General features: G+C 40.8%; 1 protein-coding gene across 4 annotated transcripts in view; it reads left to right on the plus strand.

Moving 5' to 3' along the window:
- Nucleotides 1–16,981, plus strand: part of TMEM45A (transmembrane protein 45A) — a 56,860-nt gene that overhangs the window by 27,881 nt on the left and 11,998 nt on the right. For 2 of the 4 annotated variants that reach the window (XM_037058947.1, XM_037058943.1), the window contains exons 3-4: nucleotides 14,668–14,859; nucleotides 16,148–16,360. In XM_037058947.1, the coding sequence (XP_036914842.1) occupies nucleotides 14,670–14,859; nucleotides 16,148–16,360 (403 nt within the window). In that variant the 5' untranslated portion in view covers nucleotides 14,668–14,669. Of the gene's footprint in view, nucleotides 1–11,350; nucleotides 11,453–11,565; nucleotides 11,732–14,667; nucleotides 14,860–16,147; nucleotides 16,361–16,981 lie in introns of those variants that run through there. The other 2 variants (XM_037058946.1, XM_037058944.1) reach the window with 2 other exon arrangements.

A 16,981-nucleotide genomic window follows, 5' to 3' on the forward strand; every position in this document is an offset into this window, starting at 1 on the left:
TAAAGGTTATATGTAGCCCACAACCAAAGCCACAGAGTCACCCTTTGAAGAACTAAGTTTTACAGGTTTCTTTCTTTCTTTCTTTTTTTTTTTTTTGAGATGGGTGACATTTGGAAAGGAATTTGGGAAAGAAGAGTTAAGGAAAAGTTTTACCTCCCTTTCTTGGCTGGGCACTACAAACAGAGAGGTCTGAGGTTGCTGACTCTGGTATGAATTCTTACCTCTCACTGGCTTTTTGTTAGTTCTCCTAGGACCCCATCTGCTGGCTTTGGAGCTGGTCAAGCATCCCAGCTGGCCCCATCTGTCTGCAGGGACTAAGGAGGCAAAACTCTACCCATCTTGGGTTTTAGCAGGGACTCTTTAACAAGCAGACAAATTAACAACAAAAAAACAGTTTATTTATTTATTTATTTATTTATTTATTATTTACTTATTTGTAGAGAGGTCTTTTACTTTTCTGTATTCTCTAACATATTATTAATCTATTTACATGTATTACTTTTATAATTGAACAAAGCAGTTAATATAAATATGTAATGATACACAATCGATGGTGAAACAAAAAGTATAATTCCAGTTCAGTAAAAAAAAAAATTGTATGTCAGCACACATGAAGAGTCCCTCTCCATATATTAGGAGGGATCAAAAAATCCTGGAGTTTATTTATTAAAAATTGTGTATTTATTCTTTCATAGTCATCTTCAGACTCTTTAAAAGTAATCTCCATTTGATGTAATAGACCTATCAAGGTGTTTTTTCCACTGCTCAAAACAGTTTTTGAACTTGTTGATTTTGGTGCCTTTTGGTATTTCTGCCATTTTTTGCTTCATCTCTTCCATATCGGCAAAATGTTTTCCTTTGAGGATGTTTTCCACCCGGGGAAACAAAAAAAAAAGTTGCTTGGGGCAAGATTGGGTAAATAGGGAGGTGAGGCATAGGGGTCATGCCGTTTTTGGTCAAAATTGCTGAACACTCAGCGCTGTGTAGACAGGTTCATTCATAAACCACCCACCATAAAATGGACAAATACGTTGAATCTTCCAAAAAAACTCGCTGAAGCCAAACACAGCCTCTCACAACAATGCCAACTGGTGCCCTAATACGTCTGTGTTCCTAGAACAAAGGTTCCTAGTGAGGGAAGCCTATACTACAAAGGGCCTGCCCTCTGGAAGGTAATTCCATTTTGGGGGGAGGTTCACTCTCATATTCATGGCAGATTAAATTTTTTTTTATAATTTTATTTTTTTTAAGATTTTATTTATTTATCTTTAGAAGGGAAGGGAAAAAGAGAGGGAGAGAAATATCAATGTGTGGTTGCTTCTTGTGTGTACCCTGCTGGGAGCTGGCCTGCAACCCAGGCATGTGCCCTGACTGGGAATCGAACCATGATCCTTTGGTTCATAGGCCCATGTTCAATCCACTGAGCTATACCAGCCAGGGCATGGCAGATTTTTAAAAAAGATTTTATTTATTTTTGGAGAGAGGGGAAAGAAAGGAGAAAGAAAGGGATAGAAACATCAATGTGTATGGTTGCCGCTCACATGCCCCTGCACTGGGGACCTGTCCCACAACTTGGGCATGTGCCCTAGACTGGGGATTGAACCAGTGACCCTCTGGTTCATAGGCCTGCACTCGATTCACCGAGTTACACCAGCCACGGCTTCATGGCAGATTTTTAAATCTTTTTATTATTACTATATTTTGTTGTGTAAACTGTGCTCCTGTGTATGTGTATAAAGTGTACCCATGGTTTTGACCCAAACTTTCAGGGAAAAAAATCTTTTGCTTTAATTTTTAATTCAATTATTTATTTATTTTTATTTAGAAATAAAACTGGTTATTGTATTCCAGGGTATTATTTTGCATATGGCTATCATTATTGCTTTATAGAGTTACACTTTTAATGCATAAGCATAAATAAAAGAATTAAACACATTTATATAGATACAGAATTAGTACTACCCATGTATAATGTGCATCCTTATTTTTCCTCAAATATTTGGACAAAAATTGTGCATTATACATGGCAAAATACAGTACTTTATTTTGTTAACAACAGTTTGTATTTACCACTATTTCGTATTAGCTTCAGTTGTACAGCACAGCAGATAAACATTAATATAGTTTAAAAAGTGTTCCCTCAGATAGTTCAGTTGGACATCTGGCACCACCCACAGTCGTTACAATACTGTTGACTATACTCCCTATGCTTTACCTTACATCCCTGGGACTATTCTGTAACTGCCGGTTAGTACTTCCTAATCACATCATCTTTTTTTACCCTGCTCCCAACAACCCTCTCCCTGGTATTCGTCAGTCTGTTCTCTGTATCTATATGTTTGTTTTGTTTATTTTGTTCTTTAGAGTCCACATATAAGTGCTATCACATGGTATGTAGCTTTCTCTGTCTGACTTATTTCACTTAGCATAATGCCCTATAGGTCTGCTGTTGCAAATGGGAAGATTTTATTCTTTTTTAATGTACCACAGCTCTTTTTTTTGAATTGTTGTTCAAGTACAGTTTTCTGCCTTCCCCCCACCCCAGCCCAACTCCTCAGCTCTCCCCACCTCCCTCTCATTTCCACTACCCCCGTCCCCCAGTTATTATCCATGTGTCCTTTATAATTGTTCCTGCAAACTCTTCACCCTTTTCCCCTGAAATTCCCTCCCCTCCCTGCTCTGGTCACTGTCAGCCTGTTCTCTATTTCAGTGTCTTTGGCTATGTTTTGCTTGTTTGTTTGTTTTGTTGTTTAGGTTCCTGTTAAAGGTGAGATCATATGTTATTTGTCTTTCAATGCCTGGTTTATTTCACTCAGCATAATGCTCTCCTGTTCCATCCATGATGTTGCAAAGGGTAGTAGTTCCTTCTTCCTTTCTGCAGCATAGAATTCCATTGTGTAAATGTACCTAGATTTTGATCCAGTCATTCACCAATGGGCATCTAGGTTGCTTCCAACCCTTGGCTATCATGAATTGTCCTGCTATGAACATCGGGGTGCACAGGTTTTTTTGGATTAGTGTTTCAGGATTCTTAGGATATTATCCTAGCAGTGGAATTGCTGAGTCAAAAGGCAATTCCACTTTTAGTTTTCTGAGGAAATTCCATACTGCTTTCCATAGTGGTTGTACCAGTCTGCAATCCCAGCAACAGTGAACTAGGGTCCCCTTTTCTCCACACCCTCTCCAACACTTGTTTTTTGTTGCTTTGTTTATGATGACCATAATGACTGGTGTGAGGTGGTATCTCATTGTGGTTTTAATTTGTATCTCTCTGATAACTCATAATACTGAGCATCTTTTCATGTGTCTCTGCACCCTCTGTGTGTCCTCCTTGGAGAAGTGTCTGTTCAAGTCCTTTGCCCATTTTTCAATTAGGTTGCTTGTCTTCTTAGAGTGGAGTTGTGTGAGTTCTTTATATATTTTGGAGATTAAACCCTTGTCTGAGGTATCATTGGCAAATATGTTTTCCCATATGGTTGGTTCTCTTTTTATTTTAATACTGTTTTTTTAGCTGTGCAGAAGCTTTTTATTTTTATGAAATCTCATTTGTTTATTCTTTCCTTTATGTCCCTTGCTCCGTGGGACATATATATGAGATTTTCCTGCCTATGTTCTCCTCTAGGACTTTAATGGTGTCACAACTTATATTTAAGTCTTTTATCCAGCTTGAATTTGTTTGTGTGTATAGTGTCAGTTGGTGCTCGAGTTTCATTTTTTTGCATGTAGCTGTCTAGCTCTCCCAACACCATTTGTTGAAGAGGCTATTTTTACACTGCTGCCCCCTTTGTCAAAAATTAATTGACTGTAGAGACTTGGATTTATTTCTGGGTTCTCTGTCCTGTTCCATTGGTCTATGTGTCTGTTTTTATGCCAGTACCATGCTGTTTTGATTACAGTGGCTTTATAATACAGTTTGATATCAGGTATTTTAATCCTTCCTGCTGTGCTCTTCTTTCTCAAAATTGTAGCAGCTATCTGGGGTTATTTATGGTTCCATATAAATTTTTGAAGTGTTTGTTCTACATCTGTGAAATATGCCATGTTCCACAGCTTTTTTATTTACTAGCCTACTGATGGACATTGGGGCTGCTTCCAAATCATGGCTATTGTAAATAACACTGCAGTGAACATGGGGGCACATGTATCCTTCCAAATTAGCATTTGGGGTTTCTTCGTTTATATTCCCAGAAGTGGAATCACTGGGTCATGAGGCAGTTCCATTTTTAATTTTTTGAAGAAATACCACAGTGATGAGAACAGTTTATTAATGCATGCAGTATACCTCAGAGGGGAAAAAACCTCAGTGAAATTTAACTTAAGGTGGTGGCTTAGAATTCAAGCTTAAATAGTCTCTACAACAAAGGACAATAAATTTGTCGAGAAATGGGAGGAAACAGAAAGCCATTTTAGGAGGCAAACTGTAAGAAGGTAAATACATGGGGGGAGCTAATGAAGTAAAATTTGTTTGCAGATTCCTCTGGTGCCATCTCTGGGCTAAGAATCTATTTCCAGTGAAAGGAGAGTTTATATCCTGCCTGTACATCACCCGGCAGAAAGGCGAGGGTAGAGACAGCTTTTCCTGCATTTGCTGCTCTCAATTGCCTTCAGCTCAAAGTAATCTTTATATCAAAGAGGCATATGTTGGTCTGATATGTTCTGGCTCCCTTCACATGGTAAAAGGGCTTTGACAGTTTGATTAAATTCAGGATGTTGGGATGGGAAGATTACTCTGGATTATCTGAGATGGCCCAGTGTAATAACTACAAGGGTCCTGATCCTCATAAGAGGGAGGCAGGAGGGTCAGTCAAGGAGAACATGTGACAGCAGAAGAATGGGGGTCAGCCTCAGAGAGAGAGAGGGATCTGAAGATACTGTGATGCTAAACTTGAGGATGGAGGAAGGAGCCACAAGCCAAAGAATGCAAGAAGTCTCTAGAAGTTAGACAAGGCAAGGAAGTGGAATCTCTCCTACAACTTCTAGAGGGAGCATGGCCCTGCTAACGCCTGGATTTCACTCCAGTGAGACTCATTTCAGGCTTCTGACCTTCAGAACTGTAAGTTAGGACATTTGTGTTGTAATTTTTTAGAGCAGCAGTAGGACACTAAAGCAGGGGTGGTTGGTGTTGTAGAAAGAACACTGTCCACCAGTACCCCAGATGTTCGGGTTCCTTTCCTGCCTTCTGCCTCTTACTGACTGTGGACATTTGGGCAAGATGAGGAATGTCTCAAGCTCAGCAGCCTCTTCTGTGAAATGGAACCAATGCAACCATTGCATACGAAGGCAGGACTGGGCCGATGGCCTCGGCCACTTCACAGAGGCAGTCCCTGCCGGGCCTTGGTCCTTTGGCTCAGCTCAGCCCAACTGAGCACTTCCAAAGTGGACCCACGGTCCCCTCTCTCCAAGCTGAGCCTGAGACCTCTCATGTTGTCTTGGGTTCTTTCATCAAAAGCTGAAATTATCTTGTTTCTTTCTTTACTTATCATAAGTACTTTCCAAAATCAGGAATTATTATTTCTTAGACTGGGTTTTTTAAATGTAACAATTGAAATAAAGAGTGAGACATAAATTTCCCAACCCCAAGAGACTGAGAGACCAGAGAGTTGTTCTGCTGCTGATGCCTTCTGTACTCAAAATTGCACGGGGCTCAGACATCACCACAGTGGTTCAGCCTCTGCTTATGTGATTTATTTTTTCGTAAGCTAGATCGGAACATGACTTTCCCTCTCTTGTCACCAATTTCACTGTTTGGTGGTGGACGCAGAGTACTTTTCCCACACTGGCCATCTTTTTCAAAGTGGAGAGATGTTCCAGGTAGACCTTACATGACCACACCTGGGACAAATGCAATCGGCAGGGGCAGCGCCCAAGGATTAGTGTTGATGTCGTGTATGTCCTACTTACGCCCGTCCCGCTTTGTTCTTAGCAGTAACATTAACCAGCAAACTTGAAAGCTATTTATGTTAGAGGTCACGGGGATTATGCAGGCATTATTTTTCCAAATAATGTTGTGTTTGTTTATTGGTTGCAATAATGTGTACATGATCTTTCTGAGGAAGGGACACACAATCCTGGTTGGACTTTGGTGCACTTGTTAACAGTTAAATTTCTTTATTTTCCCAATAAAAAAGAAAAACATTCTCATGTTAAGGGAATTGGACCAAGAGCCTTTTAAAACAGTACTCTAAAAAATTTTATTAAATTTATTGGGGTGACATTGGTTAATAAAGTTATATAGGTTTCATAGAATTGAGTGTTGTATAGCAATAAAAATGAATAATTACATGCAAGAAGATATATTCTCACAAACATTTGTATGGAATATGTAAAGCATATATAAAAAAATTCTACAAAATCTATATTATATCAAAACTGGGTAAAACTAACAGATAGAAATAAAAATCAGGATAGTGCTTAATTTGATGAGAAGTATTAGTGACTGGCAGAGAGCTTAAGGAGAAATCTTGGTTTTCTGATAATATACAATTTGCTAACACTTTCTATATGCATATTACATTTTAATAAAAAAGTAATTAACAAAAAATTTTATGTTTCAAGTGTGCAATTCTATAATACATCATTTGTATATTACATTGTGTGCTCACCACCCAAAGTCAAGTCTCCTCCCGTCACCATATGTTTGACCCCCTTTACCCTCTTTTACCTCCCCCCACCCCTCTTTCCTTCTGGTAACCACCATGCTGTTGTGCCTGTGAGTTTTGCTTGTTTGTCTTTCTTCTTTGTTCATTTTTACTTTCAGTTTTATGTCCCACATACGTGTAACATCACGTGGTTCTTGACTTTTTTGGTCTGACATATTTTCCTTAGCATGATAGTCTCAAGATCCATCTATGTCATCATAAATGGCAGTGTTACGTGTTTTCTTATGGCTGAGTAGAATTCCATTGTGTTCATGTATCACGTCTTTATCCAGTCATTATTGAAGGACACTTTGGTTGTTTCCATGTTTCAGCCACCATGAGTAATACTGCAATGAGCACAGGAGTACATATATTTTTACAAATAAATGTTTTCAATAATCATTTGGGTAGATACCCAGAAGAGGGATTGCTGGGTCATATGGTAGCTCTATTTTTGGAGGAACCTCACTGTTTTCCACAGTGACCGTACCATTTTACATTCCCACAACAGAGAATGAGGGTTTCTTATTATTCATAACCTCTCCAACACTCGTTATTTCTTGTCTTGTGGATGATAGCCGTTCTAACAGGTGTGAGGTGGTATCTCATTGTGGTTTTGATTTGCATTTCCTAAACCAGTGCTTCTTGACTGGGGAAGGAAATGTGATTTTGCCCCTTGGGACTTATATCAACATCTGTGGATATTTTTGATTGTCACAACTGGAGGAAAGTGCTGCGAGAACCTAGTATGTAGAAGCCAGAGAAGTTGCTAAACTTCTTACCACAGGAAAGCCCCACACAGCCAAGAATTCTTGGGCCTGAAATGTCAATCGTGCTGTTGAGAAGTGCTGCTCAGGACCAGTGTTTCTCAGACTTGAAAGTGCATTTGAGTCACCTGGGGATCTGGTTAATATGAGGATTCTGATTTGAACTCGCGTCCCTGATGGATAGAAATGTACTCAACACATCACAGTTGTTTAATAAATATTAATAAATATGTGTTGAAAAGGTGCATGGAAAGTTAGAAGAATGAGGGATTGAGTGATAGAGCAGGCAGCCAGGAGAACTCACCATTCCCATACATATCTCTGAGTAATCTCGGAGGCACACATTCACAGAAAAACTGAATTAATTTCCTCTCAACAAGCCAGAAACTTGCCAAAAGTCCTTCCCAGGGAACCCCAGACATCCTTAGGTTAAAAATGACCTCGTTTCTCTGACACTATCCCTTCTGACACAGGGTGAGGGTTCAATAATTAATTGTGTTGGGTGGTTGCCAAGGCTAGGTGTGTGTTAGATGGATACAGTGGAAAAAATGCGGAGGCCCTCACCCATGACCCACACCTGACCAAATCAAATTTATGTGTGTGTTGGTGGCAGGAGGGCGGGAGGATGCGGAGAACCAGAACAGGTTTGTAGAGGAAAATCAGATTAGAATGGTTTCTCAGAGTAGCCTCCTAGGGAAAGGCATCCACCGGTGAGAAAGATGAAGAAGCTGAAGGGTGGGAAGAACTGGATGCGGGTGTAGTTTGTAAGCCTATGAGCTTCATAAACCAGAAATTTATTAGCCCTAGTGGGCGAACCATTTCCCTTTTCCTCACTCTTGGCTCTCTGGGATTCTATTTATTATCTTCTGTCTACGGCTCCTCCACACACAGATATCTAAGATGAGCCAAAATTTCGAATTTGATCCAGAAGTGTCTTTATTTCCCAAGATGGTCTTTGTGCTCTTGGAGGCAGTTTGCTTAGGATGCCGATACATCTCTGCTGCCTTCTGAGAGCTGGTTGTGGCAGGCAGAAGGGAGAAAAGGAAGGGAGGAGCAGGATGCAGGAAAGTGGGTAAAGAGAGGCCAGTCAGCCAAGTCCGTGAGAACTGGGCTGGAGAACTTTTCTGTAGATAGGACAAGGATTCATTTAGATGTCATTGCCAAAAGAGCTCCTGATAGCAGCACTCCCCTGTGAGAAGGTGCGAGGTAAATGAATGTGTCAACACTGTTGATTCAGGTGTGGTCACTGCACTTGGCTGTACATTCCTCAGTAAGCTAGTATGGGCCACTGGCTGCCTGGGCCTGTAGCCTGAACCACAATGGCACAGCCTTCTCCTCTGGGTGGAGACTGGGGACTGGGATGCTGAGTGTGGGAGTCGTGTCTTTGAGGAAGAAGTTCATCAAGCAGTTCTAATTTTGAGAACTTGTGATGTGTCACCTCACGTGACAAAAGGGATTTTGCAGAAGTGATTACCCTATTTTTTGGACTATAGGATGCACCCTCCAAATTTGGGAGGAAAATGGGGGTGCGTCTTGTACTCCTAGTGTAGCTTACCTGGCTTGCTGTGGGAAGTGGGTGGCAGCGGTGGAGTGGGGTCACAGGTTATTAAATATTTTATCACATTTTTTGCTTCAAATATTTTCCCTATTTTCCTCCTTTAAAACCTAGGTGTGTCTTATGGTCTGGTGCATCTTATAGTCCTAAAAACACGGTAAGCTAAGGAGATGTGATCATGTGGGCAGGCCCAATCTAATCACATGGCTCCTTAAAATTGGGGAACATTTTCCATTTGAGTTACAGCAGCAACAGAAAGTAGATATACTTGCTCACCACAGGGGGCCCCAATAACTTGAAGGGAATCCTTAGATATGTGTGAAGTACTCGATCATTGTTCATTGACTTGAACTTACAAAGCAGCATGAAGCCTGGAACTGTAGAATGACTTCTTTAGGTCCTTGCCTCTGGCATCTAGCCCTTTGTCAAATGAAGTCCTTGCAGACTGCTCAGCCCCACTCTCCTTTTTTTTTTGGTGGCCCTATGCATTCCGACTTTGACTACAGGAGTGGTGAATAAACCACTCAGGCCACATGCAAAGCTTTGCCTCATTTTCATGTGCTTACAACTCAATGGTAGAAAGTCCTAGAAGGGGAAGCCCTTTCCCTACAGTGTTTAACGTGCTCAAAGGTGATCAATGAAGATTGTTTGATGGGCTGTTTACAGACCTTTTCTAGTTCTTGCTCTTATTTAGGAGAGTAGGATGAGGTGTGGAATCAGATACATAAGGAATTTGGAATTTTAGCTGTGGCCTTCACTGACGCTGTGACTTTCCATGGGTTAGCAAATCTTTTAGAGTCTCAGTTTCCACATACTTAGGGCAGAAATAATACTTCCTTGAGTTGTCTCAAAGACTACTGATGTTCAGTGGCTGGTAGTCCCCTTCTCATCTCAGGTGCAATACTACAAATGGAGAGTCCAGGCTTCTGTTTATGCTGAAGAGTTGATAACAGGCAGGTGATGCAACATAACCTTTGTTCTAACTTTGTATTTGTTGTTCTTTTTCTTAAGACATTAATATGATTTGCATTACTCTCTATCATATTTTCAAGTTTACAGTCTGTCATTCTGGATGTTTGGTTCAAAATTGCCCGTGTGACATGAATAGTTTTATAATTTAAAGATGGAGATGGGTATAGGAATAAGGCAGGGTTATAGAAGAGATCAAAATAAGATGAAATGCTATCTTAGTGACAGGATAAAATAATTAGAATGGCAGTGCTCTAGATGGTTATTGTCTTGTGATGGACAGATTATTGTTCTGGCCTCAGGAGCAGATGTTGAGCCACCCACCTCTGTCCACCCTGAGCAAACACATCAGGGGTAATGACAGCCGCATTCGATGAATGGCCTCTGGGGTATGGTGATGAGGAGGGCACATTGAAATCTTACGGTCACAGTGTCACTGTGCTTGTTTCCACATACTCTAAGCCTTTGGTTTTCAAAGCTCAAGAATGCATTAAAGTCAACTGGAGGGTACCTGTTGAAATTCAGACTCCTGGGCCTCACCCTGCTGGTTGATTCGGCAGATCTGAAGCAGGGGTAGGAATCTGCATTTGATGAACTACTACAGCTGTTTCTGACACTGGTTGCCACTCAAGTCAGTGTTTCAAGGTGGTCAAGTTCATGAAGGAGCTCATCACACACTGGCTATTTATTTGTTTATTATTATTTTTCCTCACCCAAGTACATTTTTATTTTATTGCTTTTAGAGAGAAGGAGGGAGGAAGAAAGAGAGATAGAAAGGTTGATTGGTTGCCTTCTTGTACATACCCCAACCAGGGATTGAATCCAGTTATGTGCTCTGAATGGGAATTGAACCTACGATCTTTCTGTCCAAAGGTCAATGCTCCAACAAACTGAGCGACACTGGCTAGGACCACTGGCTACTTACTGAGTGCTAATTAGGTGCAGAGCATTATAGAAGACATGGCCCTTGCTCACCAATGGTTTAACATTGAGACAAAACGTAAGGCTTGTATACAGACAGGGTTAGAGTCAGATTTTTCCTGCTTTCTTGTCCCCATTTTACTTTGTGCAAGCCTCATACTGGTTTAGAATGATTTGTGCACTTGTCTCTCTACCACGGTACATACTTCTTAGAACACATGAACTTCCTTATTGACCTACAGCAATTTTGTTCCATCATCTTTTTTTTTGGCTTCATAGGGTGGGTTTTCTTCTCATTTTATTTTTGGTTTGTTCTATCATCTTTTATTATCCTATAACTTTGGTTTTGACCATGACTCCAGTCCTGGCACCTGTGGCAATCTCTTGCTTGAGGTACTGTATATTAGGAAATGGATTATCTCCACAGGACTTGTCAAACAGGCTCTATTATGTTACTGCTGCCATAACCATTCCCTTTGTCTCATGTTCATCTTGATGACCTGGAAGAGGGATAGCAAAGATCCCGCATACCCCACCAGCTTTGGTTCTCATAGCAGGTGGTACATGCCTGATGCTAGTGGTCATGTGGGCGGGGTAACCAGGTGAGTCTCATTGGGAAATACTCTATGACACAAGTTTAAACAGGGAGTTAGGATATTCAGAAGGGTGTGGTCTCTAGGTTCACATTTATGCAGACATGTGACATTTGGAGGCTTATCCGCTCAACTTCATTCTGGGAGCAATGAGCACATTGATTTAATCTCCCGGAGGAAGAGCTTTAGGGTTAGGCCGATCAGTATCTGCTTTTCCTTCTTGAGACCAAAACCATTGTAAATTCTTGGAAGAATTGAATTGAACTTGACATTAAGGAAAGTGTGAAGGTAAGGATAGTTTAACCAAGAAAACTCTTTTCAACTGAAAACAGTTGAAATTTGGGAAAAGTGCTGGTATGAAATGATGGAGAATCAAAAAATATGAAAGCTGCATGTGCTTGTCTATACTTTGCTTTGCGTGTTAAGGAAAACAGTAAAGTGGAGCTCAGTAAATAGTTCAAAGTGGCTGAGGGTATTGGATTTACAAATGTGTCTTAAAATATGAGTCATTAATTAAGATTTAGGAATACTGTATTTTAGTGATGGCTCAAGGTGAAATTTAAGTTTTCTCTCATAATATTCATTTTATATTCATATGTAGTTGAGATTCCACCAGGAAAACTAGAGTGTTTTTCTCTGGGCTACTTTCCTTTGTGCACGGGCCTAGTCTGTGGTTTACGTGACTGTAACCACTGAGAATTAACACCTAACACCTGATTTAGATCTTGGCATTTACCCACTATTATCTCTTAAGTGCTTCAGTTTTAGAATATTTCCCTTTTGGCTGGTGTGTCTGTGAGTGTGTGCGTGAGTGTGCGAGTGCGCTGAAGGGGCTATCAGGAAAAAAAGGGCCAGTGCCGGTATCAGGAGTTCTGTCTCATCTTTAGCCCAGAAGATGAAGTCTGGTGTCATTAGGAGGACAGGGGTTGTGGAACAGGGAGGAGTATGAATTTTGAGGTTGAATTGCAGCTGGAAGCCAATGATTGACTCTTGCACCCTTTTAGGCCTGAGTGAACCACTTTCCCTTTGTGAGATTGATTACAAGGGGCGAGATCAGGCGGGGAGGGTGTTCAGAAAGACCTTTTTGTTTTCTTTCCTGGAGATTTCCCCTGGGGTTTCTGCGGCTGTTGGGCAGGTGTGCCCTCTTTTGTGTTTGAGGAAAGTCCTTTCTTCTTTCCAAGGGGAGTGTGTCTGTTCCTTGGATTAAGATCTAATCAAACTCTGGAGCACTTGGCTCCTACAAGTAATGAGTTGTAGCTGAGGGGAGTAGTAAAACAGGGGATTAAAAAATAGATTTATGGATAATGGTGTTCTAGGAGATGACACTGAAGTGAGACTTGAAGGTCTAGGCAACTCTTTCTTGCCACATTGAAAACAAAGTAAAATGACTGTTACTTGCAGCGCCAGAGCAACTGGGTTTGTTGGGTCAGACAAATACAGCAGGCCCGCTCTGACTTTGTTTTGTGTGGATCATTTGAACAGAAAATGGTGGGAACCATCTGATTGTTTTAGATGAAAAGGCTAAAGATACATAAGTTTTATAAGTGAAGTAGAAACAGGGACCCATTTTTTCCCTCCCATTGCAATCACTTCCTATCCCTCTTTAAAAGCCTTCGACCACTCCCCAGAGCCTCCCTGTCCATCCCAGTGGCTGTGCAGAGACAGGTTTGCTCAGCCCACGGGGCAGCGGGAACCTGTTAGTTGGCCCCGGAGGTGGGTTAGGAAGATATCTCGCCTGCAGCTGCACATCTAGGAAGGGTTTAATGTTATTTAGTCATTCATGTTATCTTCCACATTAGGGATATACTTTATGTGTGTGTTGAAAGTATTTATTAGATAAATCTAGACATTTAAAAGCAGCCACAGTTTTCATAACCTTGTTTTGGCATTTTCTTCCTTTTTTAATATTATGGGAGCCTCAAAAAATGGAGGTGCCTACCCGCTGAGAGGCCCCAGGTGCTCACTGCTCATACAGTAATGAACACAGAGGCTAGAGGAGAGGACAGACCTTCAATAATGACCACACAAAGAATTCATTAAAGTGAGAGCTGGGTACCTTGAAAAGGAATAAGAGGGCCTCTCTCCTGTGTGGCTGTCAGGGAGGATTCCCCAAGCAGGTAGAACGAAGTGGTTAGGGGAAGTTGCCAAATTTGGGGTGGGGGAGGGCAAGGCAGTAGAAACAATAGGTCTCAATAACTAATTGGTTTGCAGGAATATAGGTGAGCTCTAGGATCATGTTCATACTTTGAATTTGAGTGAGTGGGTGAAGGGTTGTGTTAACCAAAATCGTTAACTGGGGAGAAACATTTTTCTGGCGGTGATGAGTGTATACTACGCTTGGTTCAGTTTGGGGGGATGTTAACTATGAGCACGCTTTGAGACATCGGAATGGAGATATTTTTAAAATAAACAATTGTGTATTAGTTGAAAAGTGTGGAGGAGCACACAGACAGTTGATGGGCACTAATAGTCTTTTGCAAACATTTTAATTCTTGATATTTTGAGTTACCTACTTAAAAAATTTGTAGGCAATTTTATATCATTTCAAGTTTTAAACATAAAAATAGAACCTTAATACTATTTTTCTTCAAATATGCATGAGAAATCCTTTTGGGCTTCCTGTTAAAAACAATGAAATTTTTGCTTAATAGTTGTGAGATTCAGGTAGGTCATTTAACTTTTCTCAGCCTGTATCCCAGTTGAAAATGGGAATCAGTCTCCCACTCATGGGTAGGTATGTTGTAAAAATCAGGTGAAAGAGCTCATGTAGGACACTTGGCATAGTGCCTTGAACAAGGTAGATGTTCAAAGACTGTGAATTTTTTAGCCCTGGCTGGTGTAGCTCAGTGGATTGAGCGCGGGCCTGAGAACCAAAGAATCACGGTTCGATTCCCAGTCAGGGCACATGCCTGGGTTGCAGGCTGGTTCCCTGCAGGCCAACTCCCAGCAGGGGACGCATGAAAGGCAACCATACATTGATGCTTCTCTCCTTCCCCTCTAAAGATAAATAAATAAATAAAGTCTTTTTAAAAAAAAGACTGTGAATTTTTTTCTTACTGGTTTTGGTGTTGTAGTGGATCTGCTACAGTTGACCGTACTACCATTTTATCATTTCCTCTGAGTCAGTGGTGTATCCATAGTCATGAGAAGATAGAGAATACATGACATCTGGCTAAGTTCTGGAAATAAAATCTCTCCATCTTCTATATGTTCTTATCTTGTAGACATGGGGAGTTTCAAAGGTCATGCCCTCCCTGGAACCTTCTTCTACATCATGGGCATTTGGTGGTCTCTAAAATGTGTTCTGAAGTATGCCTGCAAAAGGCACAAGCGGACTTCCTATCTTGGTTCCAAAGCATTATTCCATCGAATAGACATTGTGGAGGGAATCGTATTAATCTGCATGGCTGTAACTGGTGAGTAGACCATTTCTGTAATCCGTTTTCTCCTTTAGGGTATTATTATCCCATGCACAGAGAAGCTTTAATATCAAATCAAGAAATTGCTAAAATGGAATTTTTACTTGAGAATATTTCTGACCATATATTCTCATTGTAATCACTATCTTAGACAGTTATTAGAAAGTGATGCTTCACATTTATACAAAGGTTTGTTCCTTAATGAGTTAGTCACAGTAATTAATTGGTTTATCTACTCAAAGTCGATTTCCTTTATACAATTGACTGGAGCTGCTGAAATAATTTTATGCCAGTTATTCTGACTCCTGAAAGACTAAACTCTATCAGAAACTATTTTTCAAAATAACGCCCGAATAATCAGGTGACTATGGGAAGGCTTCAGTAATAACCATTGGTGGCAGGCTGTGTGGAGGGTTAGGCTGAGGAGGGCTTGCCTCATGCACTCATCCTTGTTGTGTCGTTTCTGAATTGGAGAGGGAAACTGGGTCAGGTGACTTCTAAGGCCTTTCCATTGACTGTAAGAGTCTGTGGAAGTGTCCTGTGTTTTTAGAATTTCACTTCAGTCTCTCCTTTATGAAGGGCAAAACTTCCTAATGTTCCTTTGGATTTCTTCGTGCGTAATTCATGGCAACAGGTCTTTGCTCTGGGTATCAAATTCCAAAGCAACCACTCCTTAAGAGAGAAATTTCCATGCCAATTTTTTTTAGATTAACAAATAAGGCAGCATGTTTAAAAAAGTTTCACTGTCTGTGTAGCTGACTAGACCATAGGTTGTATCTGGCTGTGCTTTCTCAGTTATCTTTAATTGTGGAAAAGCTGAACTCTGGCCTTTTTATGTTGAACCAAGCACAGCTCCCTATTTTGTGGCAGCTACCCAGAGACACAGTGTGCCAGAAGGAAGCAGGCATCCTCTGTGGGACTGATCTTACACATCCAGGACCCTGAATCATTCAGGGTTTATTTAGTCATTAGATTAAAATAGGAATTAAGATCATCAGTGAAACTGGTCATGGAACTAAGGTCTTCAGCTTCAAAGATCTGAAATAGCTTTTTGATTAAATCGATTATCTTTGATTGAAAGTGATTACCCAAAATAATATCTGAACCTCTAAAACAAGCTCAAACCGCGAGTGCTCCTCTGTGAGGGAACAGCCCAGAAAGAGGAATTACTGTCCTGAAAGGACCCGAGACTGGATGAAGCAGAGAGCTAACCCTCCTGCGTCTTCCTGCTTTGTCACTAGAGTCATGAAGAGAGTTGCTAAAACTTTAACGTGTTCTTCTGCAGGTATGCTGGGGGAACAGTTTATTGTTGGAGGACCCCACCTGTCTTTGTATGACTATAAAAAAGGCCAGTGGGTCCAACTGCTGGGCTGGCATCACACCACCATGTATTTCTTCTTTGGGCTGCTGGGTGTGGCAAACATCTTATGCTCTACCATCAGTTCAATCCCGGCCTCTTTAACCAAGTTAACGCTGTCAAACGCCTTATTTGTGGAGGGTGAGTATGAGTGAGTATTTTCCTGAACCTTTCCCTATTACTGCATATTTGTCTAACCCTTTATGCTATTTTTTTTAGTGTCCTGTCATAGCCTTGGTCCATAGGGTTATCAATTTGGGCCATGTTGAACTATGTGATATCCTAGGCAGATGCCAAAGATGCTTCCTCCCTGCCAACTCACTTAGTAAAACGGAACAAGCACAATCATTCACAGTGCTTTGTTCACATTTCCCAACTGTCTTGAAGAACTGGCTGCGATGGTTCTTTACCTCTGGGTTATCCTGGAGATTATCATTATTTCTGTTCTTAAACATGGTAGGGGAAATGGAGATAACTGTACTTGAACACCCATAAAAAAAAAGAAATAAGAAAAACTGACATCTCAAAAAAAAAAGAAGAAGAAAACGTGAAACTGAGCTCAGAACAGTGATACCTGAATATCCTGAAATGAGATGACAGAGCGGGGTAGCTTCTTCCACCTGCTAACTAGCCTTTTAAATACCGATGTAGTAACACTCCACCAGGACACGGTGGAGTGTTCAGTCGCATAAAATGTGACATAAAGCATTCAGTCACATAAAAATGTGAGGTCCTGCACTTGAGAGATTAGAGAAGAATACC

The sequence above is a fragment of the Sturnira hondurensis genome, unplaced genomic scaffold (assembly GCF_014824575.4).
Source record: "Sturnira hondurensis isolate 20B ecotype Veracruz unplaced genomic scaffold, ASM1482457v3 Scaffold0010428, whole genome shotgun sequence".
Lineage (NCBI taxonomy): Eukaryota > Metazoa > Chordata > Mammalia > Chiroptera > Phyllostomidae > Sturnira > Sturnira hondurensis.